The 19,671-nt window shown below is 39.0% G+C and overlaps 1 protein-coding gene across 3 annotated transcripts in view; it reads left to right on the top strand.

Annotated features, from left to right (window-relative positions):
• Nucleotides 1-19,671, top strand: part of CHRM3 (cholinergic receptor muscarinic 3) — a 284,696-nt gene that overhangs the window by 135,494 nt on the left and 129,531 nt on the right. For 2 of the 3 annotated variants that reach the window (XM_069800662.1, XM_069800663.1), the window contains one exon: nucleotides 18,538-18,640. In XM_069800662.1, coding sequence (XP_069656763.1) covers nucleotides 18,543-18,640 — 98 coding nt within the window. In that variant the 5' untranslated portion in view covers nucleotides 18,538-18,542. Of the gene's footprint in view, nucleotides 1-18,537; nucleotides 18,641-19,671 lie in introns of those variants that run through there. The other variant, XM_069800664.1, reaches the window with a different exon arrangement.

The following is a 19,671-nucleotide window of genomic DNA, read 5'->3' as shown; positions in this document are numbered from 1 at the left end:
TCTCTTTAGAAAACACTGTCCCTTTCCATTTACTTATGTTGTTTCAAGACTTCTTATCCTACATTAGAGAAAAAAAAACAACAACAAAAAAAACCCCTCGACCCTAAAAAAACCCTGCAACAACAAAAAAACCAGTGTCCTTTTCCATTTACTTGCATTGTTTCATGACTTCTTATCCTACTTTAGGGAAAAAAAAATCCCCGATGCAAAAAAAACCCCACAACAACAACAAAAACCCACTCAAAATTCTACTTAAAAAAAAAAATCTGTCATCAAGTAAAGTGCTCTGCATTTTAGACTGCCATAACTCTTGAGCCTGGCTAGTAACAGTATCCTTTCATCTTATCTTGTAAGAGCTGGAGTAAGATTTGATAAATACATAGAGGTAGTCTTTAAGCTGCCAGGGTTTAATGATCATCCCAGGGATAGTTGGAACAGAAAAGATTCCAAAGAAATTGTCATACTTTATAGGGAAATACTTTGTAAATCATCCTGTATGCTACTTTTTATTAGATTAAGTATATAATCAGAAAACTTTTTCAGATCGAAAACTTTGATTGCTTTGAAGTCACAATTCAAAGGGAAAGTTATCTGATTGTTTTAGAGTTGAGGAGTAAAATATTGATGGGAATGCTGGTTCAAGGAGAGTGCACGGGTTATGGACCATCTCTTCCTTTAAGCTCCATGTATATCTCTGGGAACTTGTAACAGGACAAATTACCCAAGGCAAAGTGTGCTCAGGCTGGGTTGTTTTTTGTTTTTTTTTTAAACTGCCTTTCTCAGTTTTTCCATTCATCTAGCTTTTGAGCAATGACCTTCCGTTGGTCTGGATCTGCTAGAGCTAATATACAGCAGATACTGTGTTAGAGTAGCTAACAGAGGATGCTTCTGGTCTAGTGATGCTCCCAGGATAGATAATGCTCTGTGCTTAGCTTCTCTGTGATTACTGTCACTCACTTGATGATGTTCAGGGCAGTTACAGAGACAAGAGAAGCAGAACAGAGATTACAGCTAGAATAGCGTTAAGATCCAGTTTTCCACACATGAGACTACAGAACAGTCTCCTATAGATGTTCAGTTTGGTTTAATTTGTCCAGGTTTGAAACTCACTTGGCAAAAAAATAGAAAAGGTACCAGTTTCCACACATATTATTATGACAATAATTTGCTCATTACTCTCTGGGATGTTTACTTAGTCTAACCTTTGCTTTCTGTAGTAGATGTTCCTGTCAGGAACATGAATGAATGAGATTCTTATATATTTAATGAATTTAAAGTAATTTTATGCAAACTGCTTATTTTGGATCTATGAACTGTAGAATTCAAGAAGCAGTTCCCTAGAAATACATGCTTTTATTAGGTTTCAACGAATCTTATAAAGTATGCAAAAAAAGCTGAAGAGAGTATGGTTTAAGAAGTGTCTTTTTAAATATATCTACACATTTATAGGTATTATTTCTAATAGTTGAACAAAAACTTGTCTTGAATTTTTAAAATATGTTAATCTGTCCATTTCATTATTTATTTATTGCCTGCTTGTAAACCAGGTAAGGGATCTTGTAAACAGTACAGATACGTATCTCCAGGCACAAGTGAAAGAAAAAAAGAAGTGTTAATTTTGTAAAATAAAGCACAAGGCTAATGCAAAGGAAAAACAAATTACCCCGATCACATTTACCATCCCAGCTATTCATAATGTCCCAGAATTTAGCTACATGTATCTTGCTGTGGTAACAAGCAAGTTATGCTTACCTTATTGTAAAAATATGTAACTAATTGGCAAGACTAAAATAAATGAATAAATAAATCTGTATTTTCCTTGCTAAAATATGTTTCGTTTTTGTTAGCAAACATGCTGTCCATCATTAATTATCTGTTAATATTCATCACTTACTTCAAACACTCTTGTAAATCATTTGATCAGGATGCAACTCTGCAGGGATTGCCAACTATTCTGTCACATCAGATGGTTCCTCCACCTTTTTTCCTTCTTGGATGGCAGTCACAGGATGCAAATGAAAACTTCTTGTGAGATATTTTCTAACATCTGGTTCTTGATGGGCTCCTCAGGCAGCTGGACTAGACACACTGGAAGAACTTCTGAGCTACTCTCATAATGAAGTAGCTTCCTGGCCTCTTAAATGCAGTGTCGCCTCCAAGTGCCCTTTGGATGTGAAATGATCTGCATGTTATGTCTTGCCACAGAGTCCAAAGATGCAAATTATTATACAGCCGGAAAATGCAAACGTATGGTGTGACTCAAACGTGCTGCATAACCATAAAGCACGTGGACAGTTGGGTAGTCTGTTCTGATGGCTGCTGTGTTTCACATCAGCATGTGAAAAGACCAAACACCCAGGCTGTAGCAAATAATTTCACAAATTTCTGGAGTAACAAGGCTCAAAGCAGAGGCAAAAGGGAAGAAAGTTTAGATATTTTAATTTTAAATTGGAAATGAAAATTTGCTTTATGAGATTTTTGTCTGTATGCTAATTTTTCTTTTTTTCGGTAGGTATTCTTAGGCTGTAGTTCTGTATTACAAATAGATAACCAGGGGCTCTTTATAGCCTAGTGGGCTTTCAGGTACCCCAAAGGAGAATGTTTACCTGTAAGTACAACTCAACTACATTTTTTTTTTTATGGTATGGAGTTTCAACTTCAAGTAAATGTGAGGCTTAATATCCAAGATTGCAAAACGTGTACCAGCCTAGTATGTTAACAATGGTGACAGGAAACCTAAAAACAGAGAGCCTATCTTTTTGTCAATTAAATTAAATTGTTGTTATCTAACTACACAAGTGGACTTGACAGTTATTTGTAAAATACCTGCTTTCTGGTTTTTGTCATTGATTATTGTCTTAGATAATCAAGATTGTTGTCTTGATAACTACTTGCCAGGAAAAAAAAAGAAAAACAAAATATGAAACTTCGGGAAGTTTAGATATCACATTAAAAAAAAAAGTTAAAAAAACATGGGGTTAAAACCAAAACTACATCTCACTTGAAAAACAGTTTTCCAAAATGCTTTTGATTTTTTTCAAAATGCAACAGTTTTCTGCAAAAATTGATACCTGATTTAGGTAAAACTCTGAAAGCTCAAAAAATCATTTCAATTTGAATAAGCACATAAAACTGGAATACTTTTGATTTCTACTTGGGTTCTATTTGAAGAAATAACCTGGATTGAAAAGACTGCATCTGGCTGGATTCTTTGAATTCCTTTGGCAATAAAAAGAACTTTAAGTAATCTTGAAAATGTCAACATTAACAGTACATTGATGTACTTTACAAGAATACCTTTTTGTAAAGAGCAACTTGTTTTTTATTGATGCGAGTGAAAAAAATGAAATCAGAGAAGTTACAGATAATGCATTAGGAGGAATTAGACCATTTTCTAATTGTCCTTTTTCCTTTCCTTGCTGTAATGTTAGTATTTGAAGATATGTATCCTGTGGTAGGAATTTGCTATTTTTCTCATTTCTGGACAAGTAAAAGAACTTCTATGTAATAGCAAATAAGGTTTTTCATGATTAAAATTCTTACAAGATTTCAGTTAGACTTTTCTCTGGTCAGGTGGAAAAAACACTCCTCAGCATCAATTTAGGTATTATAACAATGTAGAGTTTAAATTTCATTCTTTTGTTTTGTCTTTGTTTATTACTTGATCTGTATCCATATTTTACTCTTGATGTTATATATTTACTAAAAGGTTTTTGGGGCCTTTTTATCTTGTGAGTTAAATTCTTACAGAATTCCCAAGTAGCTGTTCTTTTGATCCTGTGGCTAGAAAATTAAAGTTACTAAGTACAATTAATCTGGACAGAAGAAACTTCAGTGGTTTCCTGGCAAAAGAAAAATTTAATTTCCTTTTAGGGGATGAGCTACAACTCAACATATTTTTCGGATATAACTTGCAGTGCAGTGTTCTGGAATGTGCCACTGTGGAGTGTGTCATAATCTTGCCATCTTACAAATTCTTGTAGAAGAATTCAGCAAACTAGTTTCCTAAACCAAGAGTTAGAGGTAGATTGGAGAGTGTATAGATCAGGCACTGTAAGTTAGGGGAAAAAAATGTTCCTATATCTAAGAAAGGCAAGGAAAGAGAAATAAAGAAAAGTGTAGCTGGAAGTTTCTCTGTGAGGCTTTGTTTTGGAGCACCTGTGTGGTTCCTCTGTTACTCTGGGACTAATCCTGGCATGAGACTTGCTGGTCTGTGTGAGGAGCCCAGGGGAACTGCTGCGCTGTACAAACTGGTTGGCACCAAGGCTTGCAGGGTGCTTGGTGCAGCAGCATTATTTCAACAAAGCCTACAAATTCCTTCCAACAGTACAATGCAAATTCAGGGTCACCCTAAACTCTCTGCTCCTGGCAATGTTTGGTTGGTTTTTGGCTGAGTTGGGGGTTTGTTATTCCCCTAAAAGCTTTAGCATCTAAGAGTGAATAAGTATAAATGGTATACATAGATTTATTGCAAAATTATAGCAACATCATCTTTTAAGTAACAGTGATCTTGACTCTTCATCTTGAGTGAGGTGCATTCAAAAGTGGAAAAGAGTGACTTCTTTCCTTGTACCTCTTCCTTCTGAGCTTTGGGTTGAGTAGAGTAGTTGGGTTGGAGCAGCTTTAATAATTGGGCTTATTGGCAGGCAAGGATATCACTCCAGAGCAACAGAGTATGTTGAGGGTGAGCTATTCTTCTAGTAACCTCATATGAATTTGTCCTGGTTTCAGCTGGGATGTAGTTAACTGTCTTCCTAGTAGCTGGTACAGTGCTATGTTTTGAGTTCAGTATGTGAAGAATGTTGATAACACTGATGTTTTCAGTTGTTGCTCAGTAGTGTTTAGACTATAGTCAAGGATTTTTCAGCTTCTCATGCCCAGCCAGGGCACCTGACCCAAACTGGCCAACAGTGTATTCCATACCATGGGACGTCCCATCTAGTTTAGGAACTGGGAAGGGGGGTAGTGGGGAATCGCCGCTCGGGGACTGGCTGGGTGTCGGTCGGCGGGTGGTGAGCAATTGCCCTGCGCATCATTTGTACATTCCAATCCTTTTATTACTACTGTTGTCATTTTATTAGTGTTATCATTATCATTATTAGTTTCTTCTTTTCTTTTCTATTAAACCGTTCTTATCTCAACCCAGGAGTTTTACTTCTTTTCCTGATTTTCTCCCCCATCCCACTGGATGGGGGGGAGTGAGTGAGCGGCTGCGTGGTGCTTAGTTGCTGGCTGGGGTTAAACCACGACAGTTAATTTAAGGGAGTTTTAATAATCTCAGATTTGTGAGAAGAAACTAGGGTAAAGCCCAGCAAATCTGCTCTATCATTTAGTAAGTACTGTTGCATCGTTAGAAGGATCAGAAACAAACTATGAAAGATACTTGTTCAGAGTGGAGTTTCCCCCCTTCCCCCAAACAAGGTACATGCTTCTTCATTAAAGTATAAAATACTAGAGAAAAGGTCATGTCTAAAGTAAACAACCATGGATTGGTTACACATTGATTTACTGGAGAGAGTATCATGAGTTTACCAAGTCATTTGAATTTCGAATTTACAGGCTTATTAAAATGTTCCTAGTTGTTCCTTTTGTTTGCTGGGCTGAGAAAGAGCTATTCTTACACGGTGTAGCCATACAAATAGTGGGGCCTAGAAAAGTTCACTTGTTTGAAGTTACATGGTAGGGAAGAAAGTTCTGTAGACGGAATATATTTATCTGCTGCAAGGTAGAAAGGCTGTCCTTGAAAATGACTAACATTAAAGTATAACCACCCTGTTGTTTGAACTGATATTCCCATTAAATTAGCTCCCCATAAGAAAACTGTACTACTCAAAGGAATACATGACAGCAGAAGCAGTTTTATCAGTGCTTTGCCAAGCTTTCTTCCAGAATAGGACCAATATTGAGCAATTAGGAATGCTTGCTTCTCTTTTTACGTTGTTTTTGCTTCATGGGGGTTAATGCTGGATTTCTTTTGTTGACTTAATGTGGAACGAGATTATAACCTGATTTCTAAACTGGAGAAAAGCACATACAGACAATTTCTTTTTTAAAGAGACGAATAACTCTAGGAATAAGATAACATTCAGAAGTGAAGCAGCTAGTGTTCCTGTCTGTAAGCAATATATTTACTTGGCTGGCAGCACTGTTTAAAAAAATAGGAGGGCATAAAGTACTGCCTTAATGCCTATTGGAGCTGAGCTATGCTGTACCAAAGTGTACAGAGGAGGGGAAGATGTCTGCAGGACCACTGAGACCCCTACGCTGAAAGAAAGGTAGCATGAGTGGTGCTGAATGCGTGGTATCATAGCTTTGTGCTCTCCGAATAATCCGGTCAATGCACAGACAGTCTTTTTCCCGTGGATACAGATGGTTAAGGGATGCATTATCTTTGGAATAAGGAGGGAATTTGGAGCAGACTTGCAGAGTAACGCCTTGCTCTCTACTCTGCTTCAGGGCTCAGTTCAACAACACGCTGTCCTTGGTAGAGTTCATGGCAAAACCAAAGTTTAGTTATGAATCATGAAACCAACTGATTTCTCCACTGACATGTTTACAAAGGTTGGGGTTATTATTATAGAAACCCATAAAATGTTAGCTATTCCTGTATGTGACATTTTCTCATTATACGTTTTTAATGGTTAGATTTCTGTTCAGAAATGTTGCTAACTAAACAATAGCCAAACAAATTATGTAGAAATATAGGAATTACTGAGTAAGCTGTGTTGCTTTGGCAGACTTGATATAAGCTTTAGAAGTTTAGTTTAGCAATCAATGGATTTCAGACTATTTTCAGATGGCTGTGAAAAAGGTGATATTTGCTAGCTTGGCAAATCTTTGGAACTTGATTGTATCACTGCTTTATAAGAAGGAAAAGGCCAGATTTTTATTCGGACTCTTGACTTAGTTTTGGGTGGAATCCAACTGTTTAGATGTTGGGTGTTTAATCTAAATTAGCCATTGGGTTTTTTCCTGTGATTGTGGAGAGGGGCTGCTGCAAGGGATGATTCACAACAGACTAAAATAAATAGTTAAGTTACATGGTATCAACAGCACTCTTGAGGGCGTTTCCTACATCACTGGGAAATTGAGCCATAGGGATATTGCTGAAGGAAAAGATGCGGTGTTTTTTAGAATTGATGCAGTTATCATTTTTGTAACACTGGAGTGGTATTATTCCTCCTGAAGTGAGTTAATTCAGAAGTTACCCGTATTGGCCCATTTTCTGCGACAAAAAAACAACACAATGAGTTCTGTTGGGTATTCTGCATTGGCATTTCATTATACTAATGCAAGACTGCTATCTGAGCTCAGCCTTGGAGGTTTTAACTCCGGCTTTGACATTATTCCTCTTACTGCATTTAGAAGAATAGCTGAGCTTTCTGTCTCATTTTCTGTAATGTCAGCAAGATACATAATTTCTGTAATTTCATTGTTAGCTTGCAACAAATCAGGGCCTTACTTGACTCATGAACACCATGATGATGATCACAGAATTTTTGTCTGTAAAGTCTTTATTAAGTAATTTAAAATCTTATCCCAGTGAGAGCCCTTGGTTGGGCTGATTGTATGCTAATGTTGTGTTGCCGTCCAGAGGCAGCAACTGTCATAAGGCAATGTTGCTAAAGATCTTAATTGTCTCAATACATCTTGGTGTGCTTTAATGCCTCTAAATTAATTATGCAGTTTAGTACTGTTATTAAGTCTTGAATTGCATTACTTCAGCAGAAACATAAAGCTAATGTGATTGTGTGCCATAGGAATGGAAGCACCTGTGTTTTTAAGGATTATCCCCCAACATTGCAATTACTCAGTGAATGTCTAGTTCAGAAGGTTCACAGAACATTTTGCTCATACGCTCCTGGGGGCCACTGAAGAACTTACATGTAACTTATGACTTACAATAAAAGGTCAAAAGCCACAATTACAAGATGTCTCAGAAAGAGATTATAAGAAATGAAGGCCATTGCCAATAGCTTAAGTGCCTGTAGAAGCAGAAAATATTTTAAATAAAACATATTTGTAGGGAATACACTGTACTCCATATTCCAGGGAAAAGCAATAATAAACAAAACCAAAAGCAACAGTCCTTGCCAATCTAACTTGGGGACTTTTCTTCGTACCTTCAGATTTGGTTATTGACTTAAAGGTTTGGTTTTTTTGGTTTTTTTTTACAGAACCTAGCTAGGTACCTGAAAATTTTAGTATTGCTGGCAGCATTGGTTCACATCATTTTGAGATTGGTCTGGTATGGTTAACCTTTCCTTGAAGAGGAAAATGGGCTTTTAGTATACTTTCACCTCTGCCTGTAAACGGAAAGAAAACAGATACGAATCCTCTTCCCAGTTTCTGAAGCATCTTATATTTCTTAAATATTTAAAAATCTAAGTCACTTCCACTCATATCATCTATCAAAAAAACCCATCATTTTCTTTACTTCCTAAAGCATCACTGTGAAAACTATATATACAGGAAAGACAGAATCATTATGCTTTAGGGCACATCACTTCTACTGTGAATGTATAGAAACAATACTACTGCTCTTTGATTTAAATTGAAATAGAGAGGGAAATATGTATAAGCAAAAAACATGGTTATCCCAGCTAGAAAATGCAACTGAGGTTACTATCAGTTCTCAAGGGAAATGTGTAGTTTTACATTTTGTCTAGATGACAACACTTCCATTACTGTAATGACCTGTAAAGTCACAGAATAGCAAAGCAGCACTGCAACGCAAGAGTGATTATAGTGAATCAGCCAGAAGTGCCTGTTCTTATGATATTGCCTGTGGAAGTCAAAGCCTACATACAGTGCACAGAGCTTCTGGTCCGCACCAATTCTCTATCCTGGTAGGGTATAGGTCATTCTGTTCCTTTCATAGATACATCTCATTAGAGCTTAATCTCATATATCACCAACTGAGTTTATATACTCCTGGAGTTATTTACAGTATTTTTCTCATATTAACTCATTTGAGTAAATGTATATCAACAACAAATGTTGATTACTGCTTCCCTCAGTAGTACTCAGTTGCAAGCTTTTTCCAATACTCAATTAAATAAATCCTGTGCAAAGCCAAACCTGTATTATCTGAGCAGAAGAGTTAAACGGTGATAGGAAAGCCATTGGCTTATTTTTCCTGGGCTGTCTGTCTAGTTTTAGTAAAGTATTGGCATTGGGATGACATCCTATACTTTGTAATTTTGGGAACCTGATTTGTTGATTAAGTTGTGAATTTAATGACACAATGTGACATGACACAAGGGTTTCATGTCAGGCTTGTTACTTTCCCACATATCATTCCTTTCTTTTTTTCTTCCTCATCCCTTCTCCCCAGCAGCTGAAAGTTGTTTAGGTTTTTAGTTTGTATAAACATTCAAACAATTTTCAAGATATTAATAGGGAAGGAAATGGCTGAGCTGCTTTTTCCAACACTGAAGTTCTATATACTAATTCAGTACAAAATTAATAACAGATCTTTAACTTCAGTTGCACAGAAAGCCACACTGCAAGTGATCTACAGAGGTTAATAGATTTTCAGATGAGTGAAGGCATGTTACAGTCCCAAAGCTTACTTACGATGTTCTCCCATGGAGGGTCAGGAGTATGTCCCTGCAGTGAGCGCTTCTGTCAATTTTTGCTCTTCAGGCCTGATGCCTGTGTGGCTGTTCACAATAACACAGAAAATCAGCAAGCAATAACTTGCATTCCTAGCAATGAGAAATTTTAGTTAAAAGTCAAAATCGGCAGCTTTTCCTGCACTGGTTTGTGTTATGTTAGATGTTGCTGTAGTCTGTAAATGGTACATAACTATATGTATTCAGTCCTGGGGCTTAAGTACAGTTAGACTTTCATATAAAGAAGCGCGGATCTCCCTGGTATGCACCAAGACCCAAAACGGGCAACCTGTCCCTCTGAACACTGGCATCAAGAGGGCAGCGGCTGCCAGACCATGCAAAACTGCCTTTGCTGGGTAGCAGAAGCATCCCGATGAAGTCTGAGGTTGTGAGCCTCGCCAGTTCATTGGGTGTTTCGTACTGGATGGAGCTGTAGCCTGTGGGAGTTAGTTCTGAACCTAGTCCACCCACAGAGCAACCCTTCGGGGCACCGCTCCATGGACCAGCGCAGCTGAGCTGCTGCTGAGTCACTCTGTGGTGGCACAGGGGGACGGGGACAGGGGCTGTGATCAGTCCATGGTGGCTTCTCTCTGCCGCTCCTTCCTCCTCGCGCTGCTCCCTGCTCTAGCACGGGGCCTCCACGGGCTGCCGTCCTTCAGGATGAACCTGCTCCAGCCTGGGCTCTCCGCGGGCCACGGGCTCTTCAGGCCATGTCCGCCTGCTGCTGCGTGGACTGCCCGGGAGCGCTTTGTTCTTCTCGAAACACGCTTTCTCCGAGGCACCCACCCGCGGCTGAGGGTCTCTCTCAGCTGTGCCCGGCCCTGCGACCCTCGGGGCCGGCTGGAACCTCTCCTCACAGAGGCCGCCCCACACCTCCCCCTGCCGGTGCCTGGGCACGGACACCCGAAGCAGAGGTAAATCCAAGGCCTGGTAGCTGGTTTTCTTACATCCTTTAAAGTGACGTTTGCCCTGGAGGTTACATCAGTGCTGCCATGTTTGCTGGTGTCTCCGGGGCGTGCAGGAGCGTCTCCCTCCCCTTCCCAGGGAGGGACGCCATTTTAGCGGCACTCCCTCCGGGCGCCTGGGAGTAGCCGCAGCCGCAGGAGATGGCTCCGCCGCCTGGGTCGCAGTGTCCCAGGGTCCTGCCGCCGGGCCAGGGAAGCCGCCCGCTCCACAGGGAACTGACATTCAGGCTGAAGCGGGGCTGGTGCTACTGGGCCGCTGTGGGGGCTGGCAGGTTTAGTGCTGGTGGGTTTATGGGCGAGGTGGGCCCGGCCGCAGGTCACACCTTCACCCCGTGGTGGTTTTACAACAATCGGTTCCTTTCCGAGCCGTAAGGATTTAAAATTACTCTTTAATTTAAAAGAAGAAAAAAAAAAAAGTGATTTCTTCAGCTCTGCAAATAGATTTAGGGAAACTTCTTGGATAAAGAGGTTTAATTCCAGTAGATGCAATTACAGCTGTTGTGTCTGTAACTCTTGGGTGTGGAAGGAGTTGAACATTTAATATTTCACCACCTTTTTTCTTTGCCCAGAGACGTAGTTTTATATGTTTGAATGTACAAGCTGCATTGCAGCCACTGTCTGGGTTCATTTAGGGAGCTGTTTAAGGTTTGCATATACATACTGTTAACTGTCTCTTGACGTAGAAGAGTGGACTTCGGTAGGTGAGTGCGGGAGATTACTGCACCTCTTGCCAACAGCTTCTCTCTTCTCTGTGCTTATAAACATCTTCATTAACCCCCTAATTTCTCATCAGAAGTTTTGTGAAGACAATTGTTGGGTAATTTTGTCTATACTTGATACAAAATGGAGTTTAGAAAGAAATTAATGATTACTGAGATTTTCCTCTATTGCCTGGAAGGCATAGTTAGGAAAGACCAAATTATGGCACATTTCCTACCTGGGTACCCCAGTGAACAGGCAGCACGTTTCCATTAACAGACTTACCATCCCTTTTCAGGTAAGTCCATCTGCTTCCAACTGATAAAGCAGCATATTACTCATAGCACATTCAACTGCCTCTTTACTTGTGCTTTCCCACTCTCTCAGATTTAACACACCAGACACGTATGATGTACATAAGTCACACCCAGATATTTCCTGAAATATTGAAATTTCTAATGTTTCCTTAGTTTGTTGTTTTTTGTTTGGTTTGGGGTTTTTTTCTGTTTAGTGTAATTAGTGACACTGAAAACCACACGTGGGGGAAATATCTTTCTCAATTGCAGTGTTAGCTGTAGAAAAGGCTGTCAGTGAGAGGGTCATGAATACCTTAAAATTTTGGAGTAACTGTTAGTAGTGAAACTCTGTGTGGAAGAAACGGAGCAGTATGTTTGCTGAGGACATCTTTTTCAGATAAGGTTGCCTTCCATGAGAAGGGGCATGTGGGTTTTTTTCATGCATATATATATATATATATATATATATATGTGTAGTGGATCCTAATCTCACTCTAAATGGCTGGCTGGATCAGAATATTTATAGACTAAACAGTGGATGAAAGGGATTTGTAAAAACAGTTATTATGGATACCTATTTATGATCACGAGAAGTGAACACTCAGGTTGGGATTCATCAAAGCAGATTTACATGTGCTGTGTAATGGATGGAGGACATGAGATACTCCAAAGGCTTGCTTCATCTCATCCTAGGGACAACAGCTAAAATGCATCAGCTCTGTTGAATGGTCCTTTGATGTGGCAGCTTTTCCTGTGTTGACTTCACAGAGTCTGTACAGCTCAGGGGTACATGCCTATAACTGTAAAGATATCTAAAATTAAGTGGGACCACTTCCTAAATTATTAAGGCTGATAACTATATACCAAATAGTGAGCTTCCTGGTTTCGTCTTTTTAGCCATGGTTGTCTCGTAGTGTCATGTAAATAATGAACAAAAATAATCTTTGTTTTCTTAAAAACACAGCTGCTAGAAGTCAGGCATCAGTAAGCACCCAAAGGAATCAAAATCTAAGAGAGATTCTAATCACTTCTGAAATTTTAAAAAGCTCTTGTGATTATATATCAGATACATAGAAAATGTAAGTAATAAATAGCAGTTAAACTGAAGTGCTCTCCTAGTAGTTGTTACTAGTGAATATATTCAGACACTGTAGTGCACTTATGAGATGCTTTGTACGTGAACTGAACTAAGTTGAACACATTTATGCTGAGCAGATCTAACTGAATATTTCCAAAATAGCCACTCAACTTTGCCAGTGAAATGCTGAAGTCACTATTCTAGAGTGAAACAAATGTGATATGTCTAGACTGAACAATTTTTGAGCTGTGAGACTACCAAATTAAAATCACACCTCAAATGTCTGGATTTTGTTTTACCATGCTCCTCAGAACTTCAAAACAAAATGAAGCCTTCTAACATAGTTATGCAGCAGCTGAAGCAGATTTGGCTGAGTCAGTACTATAAATTGACATCTTTTCATTGTCTAAATTCAGGATGCTAATCACTAATTTTTATCTTGATTAAACTGGATGAAAGGGGCATAAAATTATTGCTTTCAGTCATCCACAAAAAATAAAAGTTGAGCAAATGAAATGAACTGTTGTGTGACATTAAATTTGTCCTTTTATTTTGGCCCTATGGAATTTCTGCTACAACCTCAGAAATGCAGAAGATGATTCAGTTCAATGGGGGCTTGGTTGACATTTGCACAATATAGGAAGAATTTATCTTTATAGCTAGTGTTTAGAACAGACACAGGACATCAATCTATCTTTCAAGTCAGAGTTGCTGGAACGAGCCTGTGCCTCCTTTTCCATCTAATTTATAGGATATTCTAGAACTGTTCTTCCTTAACGTAGCCTTTTGAAGCAGTTCAATGTCAAATACAATATTAACATGTTTATTGGGCTAGGGTTAGAGAAAAGATGATCCCGTCATTTTGTATTTCGTGTGAAGGGACCACTGGTAGCCAGTGATTGCAATGAGATCTCTGAGCACATCAAGTGATTCATCATTTTACAGACTACTTCCATAACAAACATGGAGCTAAAATTAATCTTGTGCTTCTTTTAAATTCCATTTGACAGGTCTAGTCTCCAAACTTCAAGCAGTGAGTTCAGGCCAAAGACATTGGCAATAGAAATTTGTGAATAAATAGTAGAAAAATTCTGACAATATCTCTCTAGTGCGTTGCCAGAAAATTGCAAACAATTTTGTTTCGCTTTTGGTCTCCAAAAAATTTTGTTTTATTTTTTTAATGCAGGTTTTTGACTCTCCAATATATTATTCTGAATTCATGGCCCATGTGTACTTTATGTATCAATAGTGCTAATTTTTGAGATATTTAATCAAAAAGCTGTACTTTCAGTAGTACCTCAACTTTTCAAAATTCTTACCTACTTCTGACCTGTGCTGGCTGGGAGTCAAGTCAGCAGCTTGTTCTTGGAAACTGGCTTGATTCCTTTTGTCAACAGTACAAGAATCTCTTTTTATAAACGAACTCTTTCCGTAAGGTAAAAAAAACTCTAAGAATGTGAAAATAAATTAATAACAACAACAAAAAAACTGGTCCCAGCAAGGAGTTCTGTCTTGAGCTAGGTGTAGCATGTTTTCCTCTCATCACAGTGCAGAGGTGCTTTTCAAGTGTATAAACATTGCAGTTGCAATCTGTTAGCATCCAGCTTTCATCTTGTCTTGGTCCAGAATGATTCTAACCTCTTTCTAATGAGATCCAGCAGAAGAAGTGCGAGGCAGAGACACCTCTTTCAGCTTGCAGACTTTTTTATACCTGAAGCTCAAGAATCAAAAGATTTTCTGCTCTTTAAAGTCCACTGGAAATAGAAGCTGCAGGGCTGATATTGTAATACGCTTTTTTCCTGATTTTATGAAGTCATCAGGATTACATCCATAAAATTATTAAGGCACCTTTTATCTGTGTAGGTACACCTAGAGACATTTTTTAGGATGATAAATATGATGTGTAGTGTTTTGATTGATTTTTAATAGGTTATTTAGACAAGAAAATACAAATAAGTAACTAAGTCTCTCCAATTTTTGAGACCTTTTTTTTCCACACAGAAAGGCAAAAATTGCCCAAAGTTCATTAGAATCAAAAAAAAAGGACCCATGAAATCATCTTTATCTGTTGATAAACACTCAGGTGAAATACCCATCTGACTATGTATGAAGTTTTACCAGTCTGATAGTGAGAAACCTACTTTGTGATACACCTCTGTATAAACACGGGAACTCAATTTCTCAGTGCAGACTCAACATGTGCAGATTCATCTTACCAAGTAAACAAAGCAGAAACTACTGTATCCAGTGTTTTGCTTTCCACAGAAATAGTTCTCTTAAAGGCCTTTCTGACACTCTAGTCTCAAGTGAGTTTTTATCAAAAATAAATAAAAAGCTAAAGGCGGCACACAGGTGCACTTCTTGTTTTACATAGGGATTCTCATGAATATACGAAAGGAATCATACAAGTCATAAAATGTGATCTTCAGTTCTGTACCTGGAACACAGTGCGCCCACCTGTCCAGACAACAGCATCTTTTAAGGTATCGTAATCATGGATGTATTTGTAATACCACAGATCTCAGTCCCCTCGTCTCCATAGTGTGCCCACATGTGCAGAGCCTAACTCAAGTTCCTCGGTCATGCTGCCTCCCAAACCATGCCCAAGCTGAAATCCTACTAGGACCATTCTCAAAGTGTTACAGCACAGATTGAGTGCCATTGCCTAGAAACACCCTGCAAATTAAATTTTCAAGCATAGACATATAGCAGTTGAGGTTGGAGGTGGCTGATGTTGGCTTAAATATGTCCAGGATTCATGCTGATAAGAGGGGTTGGGTTTGGGGGAATTTGTTGGTTTGGGGGCATTTTTTGGGGCAAGTCTTCTGGAAAGAATAAAGGAGGACTGATGAACTGTATCAGCACAGAAGAATGGTTCAAACCATTGTTTCCCAGGTGTAAAATACAAATCAACCAGGTTTCCATCCTCCCTGATTTTAAGGAGTTAGCAGCTGCGTTTTATGATGTCTATTACAGGTCCACCCTCACATTACCTATTGGCATCTACCTCCAAATGCTTTGTGTCACATAACAGCCTTTCTCCCTTTTCTAAAAGAATCAAATTGAACCAAGGTGGAAAGATGCGTGGGAATAAAACTTTGATGCGGTTGCTTCAAATGGACCTTGATATTCTGCACAAGCTGCATCGTCAACTCGTTTTAATTGCTTTTCATAAAGAGTAGAGTTTATTAGTTTTGTAGCTGAATATACAAACAGCACAAGCTTATTCGAGGAGTCTTAGTTTATTGTAAATTAGGGCAATGAGTTCCACAGCTCTGAGTCACAGCCTGTGTTGTTAGGGGAGTAAAACTGGATTCTTGATAGTAATAGCATAAAATTAAAATACAGTAGAAAATTACTGGGAGAAATTTCTTTATTGAGAATAGCTTGAAAAGCTAATTTAATAATGAATTAGTTTATTGCTAACTAAAAACATAATAACTTGATATGAGGGAAATTAGTAAGCATTATTAAAATTCCAGTTTTAATTGTCAGAAACTGTAATTCCTCAACTAAAGGGAGGCTCAACTAATTAAAAAGAGGCTTCCCTTTTCAATTGTTTTGCAGTCTTAAAAGTGTAAAAGTGACTTAAAACTGACTTTGGTCACGAAGCTGATTTTTTTTAAGTATTTTTCTGCCTTGCTACTATGAATGAGAAATGCTTTTCATCCTTTATACTTTCTGTATAAAAATAATTGAACAATTAATTTTTTAAGTGTTTTAAAGTGTAATTCTCATTGTCGTTTCACGGGTGACAGTACGTAGAGTTTCACCAAGGACCTTTCGAGACCTCAGTTAAACAGTAATTGGTACACGTTGTGCAAATTACAGTGTTAATAAATGAGTGAATTACTAAGGTGTGGATTCACTGCTGCGTCACTGGAGTGCAGTACTGAAACCAGACCTGCTGTTTTCAAAAGTCTGGAACCATCCTTCCTGAGCCAAAAAATCGAGCTCTCCCGCCAAAGGCTCCCCGATGTCCTTACAGAGCTTCTGCGTCACTTTACAGAGTGAAAGCCCTTTGCAGGCGCGAGGCGGTTAAATGATGTGCGTGAGCTCCCTGGCTGCTCCTTGCCTCTTTCTGAGGGTTTTGCTTTCTTTGCTCGGTGACCTTCGGTGCAGACGCATTTCCTTGTGCTGCGCTTCCTGTGCATTGTCCGCCTGGGAGCAGTGGCCGTTACGGAGCGTTTGAGTAGCGGTGTAACAGCTCGGCACAGAAATGCCTAGGAAAAGAAGTGCTTCAGGAAGTGGGTTTGGAGCGGTTGTCTTTCATCTAAACATAAACCTGGGCTGAGAGAGTATCAAAGCCTGCTCTTAGGAGAGGGTTTGCCACACTGATGTGTCCAGGCTCGTTCCAGTTAAGAATTGCATGGCGCTATTTGTGAGACAAATAGTGTGTATTTCTTCTTTCCTCCCCGTATTTAATCTGATCTGCTTCCTTTCCACTCGATTCTTGCAAATACAGCCTCTGGATTCTTCATTTGGTTTAAGAGTGTGTTCAGATTCACTTCCACTCTAATGCATTGCGCTTCTTGGCTGTGCAGGGTTAGTGGAGGGAACGGCTGTCTTCCAGGAGAGTCTTTTAGCAGAGGATGGAGAGACCTTCATGATTAATGGTATATCAGAGCTGTCTTAGAAGTGCTGTGTTGGCGTGCAGCAAGGTACATGGGTAGTAAATGTGTATTTTCTTCCATTCTGAAAATTAACTGGAATATGGTCTCAGTCTTGTTAATAATCTCAACTTTCTTGTTCTTTTGGTTTATTTGGTTTGGTTTTGTTTTGTGGTGGTTTTTTTTTTCCTGAGAAACTGAGCATCCAGCATAGCCAGTGAGTTCTCTCTCTGGTCTGCTGCCTCCTTTTTATAACACCTGGGAGTGAAATCCTTTGGCATGCTGGTAAAGGATGAGATACTGAGAAAACACATGGAGCATCTGTAGACTCAGAATCGCTCTTCTGTGTCTAAGTTATTCAAAGGGGTCTTAAAGCCTCAGGCTGCAATGGCATGCAATAAATGGGATAATAAGGGCACATGGTTCCACTTGGTACTAATTTTATATAACAGAATGGAACATGGTAGTCAGTGGCTAATCCTTCTCCTACACTTCTGACTTCAGGAATTTACAACTTTTGCAGAGGAAAGTGTGTTGTTTAGGTTTTAATTATTGATATTTTTGCTTCCTATGTAGTTGTGTCAACTTTTAAAAGCAATGGTATATTAAATGGAGCTGGAAATATAATGTATGGAATACATTAGGGGGGGTATTTTTCTAGCTTTTTACATTTTTTACATGAAAATTAATATTCCAAACCAGCTTTCTAAACTGGTTAGCTTGAGAGACTGCATAATTTGGGGAAGAAAAGGAGAGCCCAGTTCTTAGTTCCGCCCCTGTGTCAAGCTGCTCCTGGGTTGTGAGCGGGCTCAGCATCCCATGTCCCTCTGTGCCCAGAGATGGCAATTTCCAGGCACAAGCCAGCCAAGCTCCCTTGCTGACTCAGCTGCAGACTAGCTTGTGCTGTCTTGGAGAAACTGTTATCTTCACTCCAGTTTGGTCACTGGGTTTGAAAAATCATCTGAAAATACTGTGATCATACATAGCCCTTTGTGGGTAGGTGTGAGCAGCCCAAACGCTTGTCAGTACCATCTTATTACCACTGCTCCATATCTGTGTGATACATGCACACTTGAGTTGTTCTATTTTCAGCTAGGTCTCCAAGATTTAAAAAAAGAAAAAAAAAAAGATATTATTCAGTAATAGAAAGTATTAATAGCTTTTGTCTTCTCTTGGTCCAAAGGAGGCCTTTTGGCTTATATGTCTGTGCCTCCCCCATGTGTCTGTAATCTATTTTAATAATTTTTCTTGCATCTTTTGTTTTGTTCACAGCCTACATGCTGACACACTACCAGTTTTGTTTCCAAAAGAGGAGTTCACAGAACTACGCAGTGCCTGATCCAACTAGCCACTTTGATGTTCCTCAGTGGACCATGTAGGTACAATTCAAAGAAACATATATATTCATACTATATTGTTCCAAGTATTCAACATATTGGGAAACAGCAGATTTTTGGCAACAGTGCTCACTTTATGAAGTCAGAGTCTTATGGAATTTATGGACTACAAAATCATTTATTAAGGCCTTCTAAGTTTGTGATGCGTTTTATCAACAGGCACATCTATTTTAAGTTGTTGTGGGTTCTGGGAACACTGCGATGCCTATGATTCCTGTAGGCATACCTCAGTTAACTTTAATAGCAGCTGCAGTGGTGCAAATTTCAGCTTAGGCACAAAACCCGGCAGAGAAATTGAACTAATTCTCAAGCAGTTGGCAAACTTTGCGCTTCTTGTTATTACAACTGCACAGCTAGCAGAATAAGAGCTAGCCAGGGTAAGAGCTAGGCTGAACAGGTTAAGAAGAGTAGAACAGTATCATGTTATTGGTAATCAGGAGAAAGATGCCTTCAGGTTATTCCTGCTGAGCATCTTGAGCTTCTGCACAAACCTTCAAGTTTTCTATGAGTATCAGACAAAAAATGCAGCCGATATTCCACCTCCAGGATTTCCCTGCAGAATAATTCAGTCTTGCTATAGTAGAGGTGAGAATCTAACCAGTTAAATTCAGTTTCTTGAAAAGTATGTTTTCACTCCTGGTTTTGATGTGCTAGCTGGGGTTAGTTTCAACAAGTCATTTCCCTCTGCGAGAGTAAACCTAGACAAAGAAGTAAATTGTTCTGATTAAATTGCCAGAATTCATTATCACTTGACTGCTTTCTCCCTTGTATGTTATGCTGGTTTATGTCTCAGTTGCAGTAGCATTTAAAATAATTTACATGAATTGGTAGGCTGCAGCGTTTATGTTTACATTATAGTTGGTGTTTCTTTTACATTCCTTGCACATTTCTGTAAAAATTCCACTTTGGTTTGCATTTCTAATTTTGTGGAAATGAACGGTAAACATGGATATGTAGCAGTGGTTTAGATGGCCTGTATTTACACATGCTGGCACACTCTCCTTGCAGA

This window comes from Haliaeetus albicilla, chromosome 13 (assembly GCF_947461875.1).
Source record: "Haliaeetus albicilla chromosome 13, bHalAlb1.1, whole genome shotgun sequence".
NCBI classification, from domain to species: Eukaryota; Metazoa; Chordata; class Aves; order Accipitriformes; family Accipitridae; genus Haliaeetus; species Haliaeetus albicilla.
Note: the sequence above shows the minus strand (reverse complement) of the source record. Positions and strands in the feature narration are given on the sequence as shown.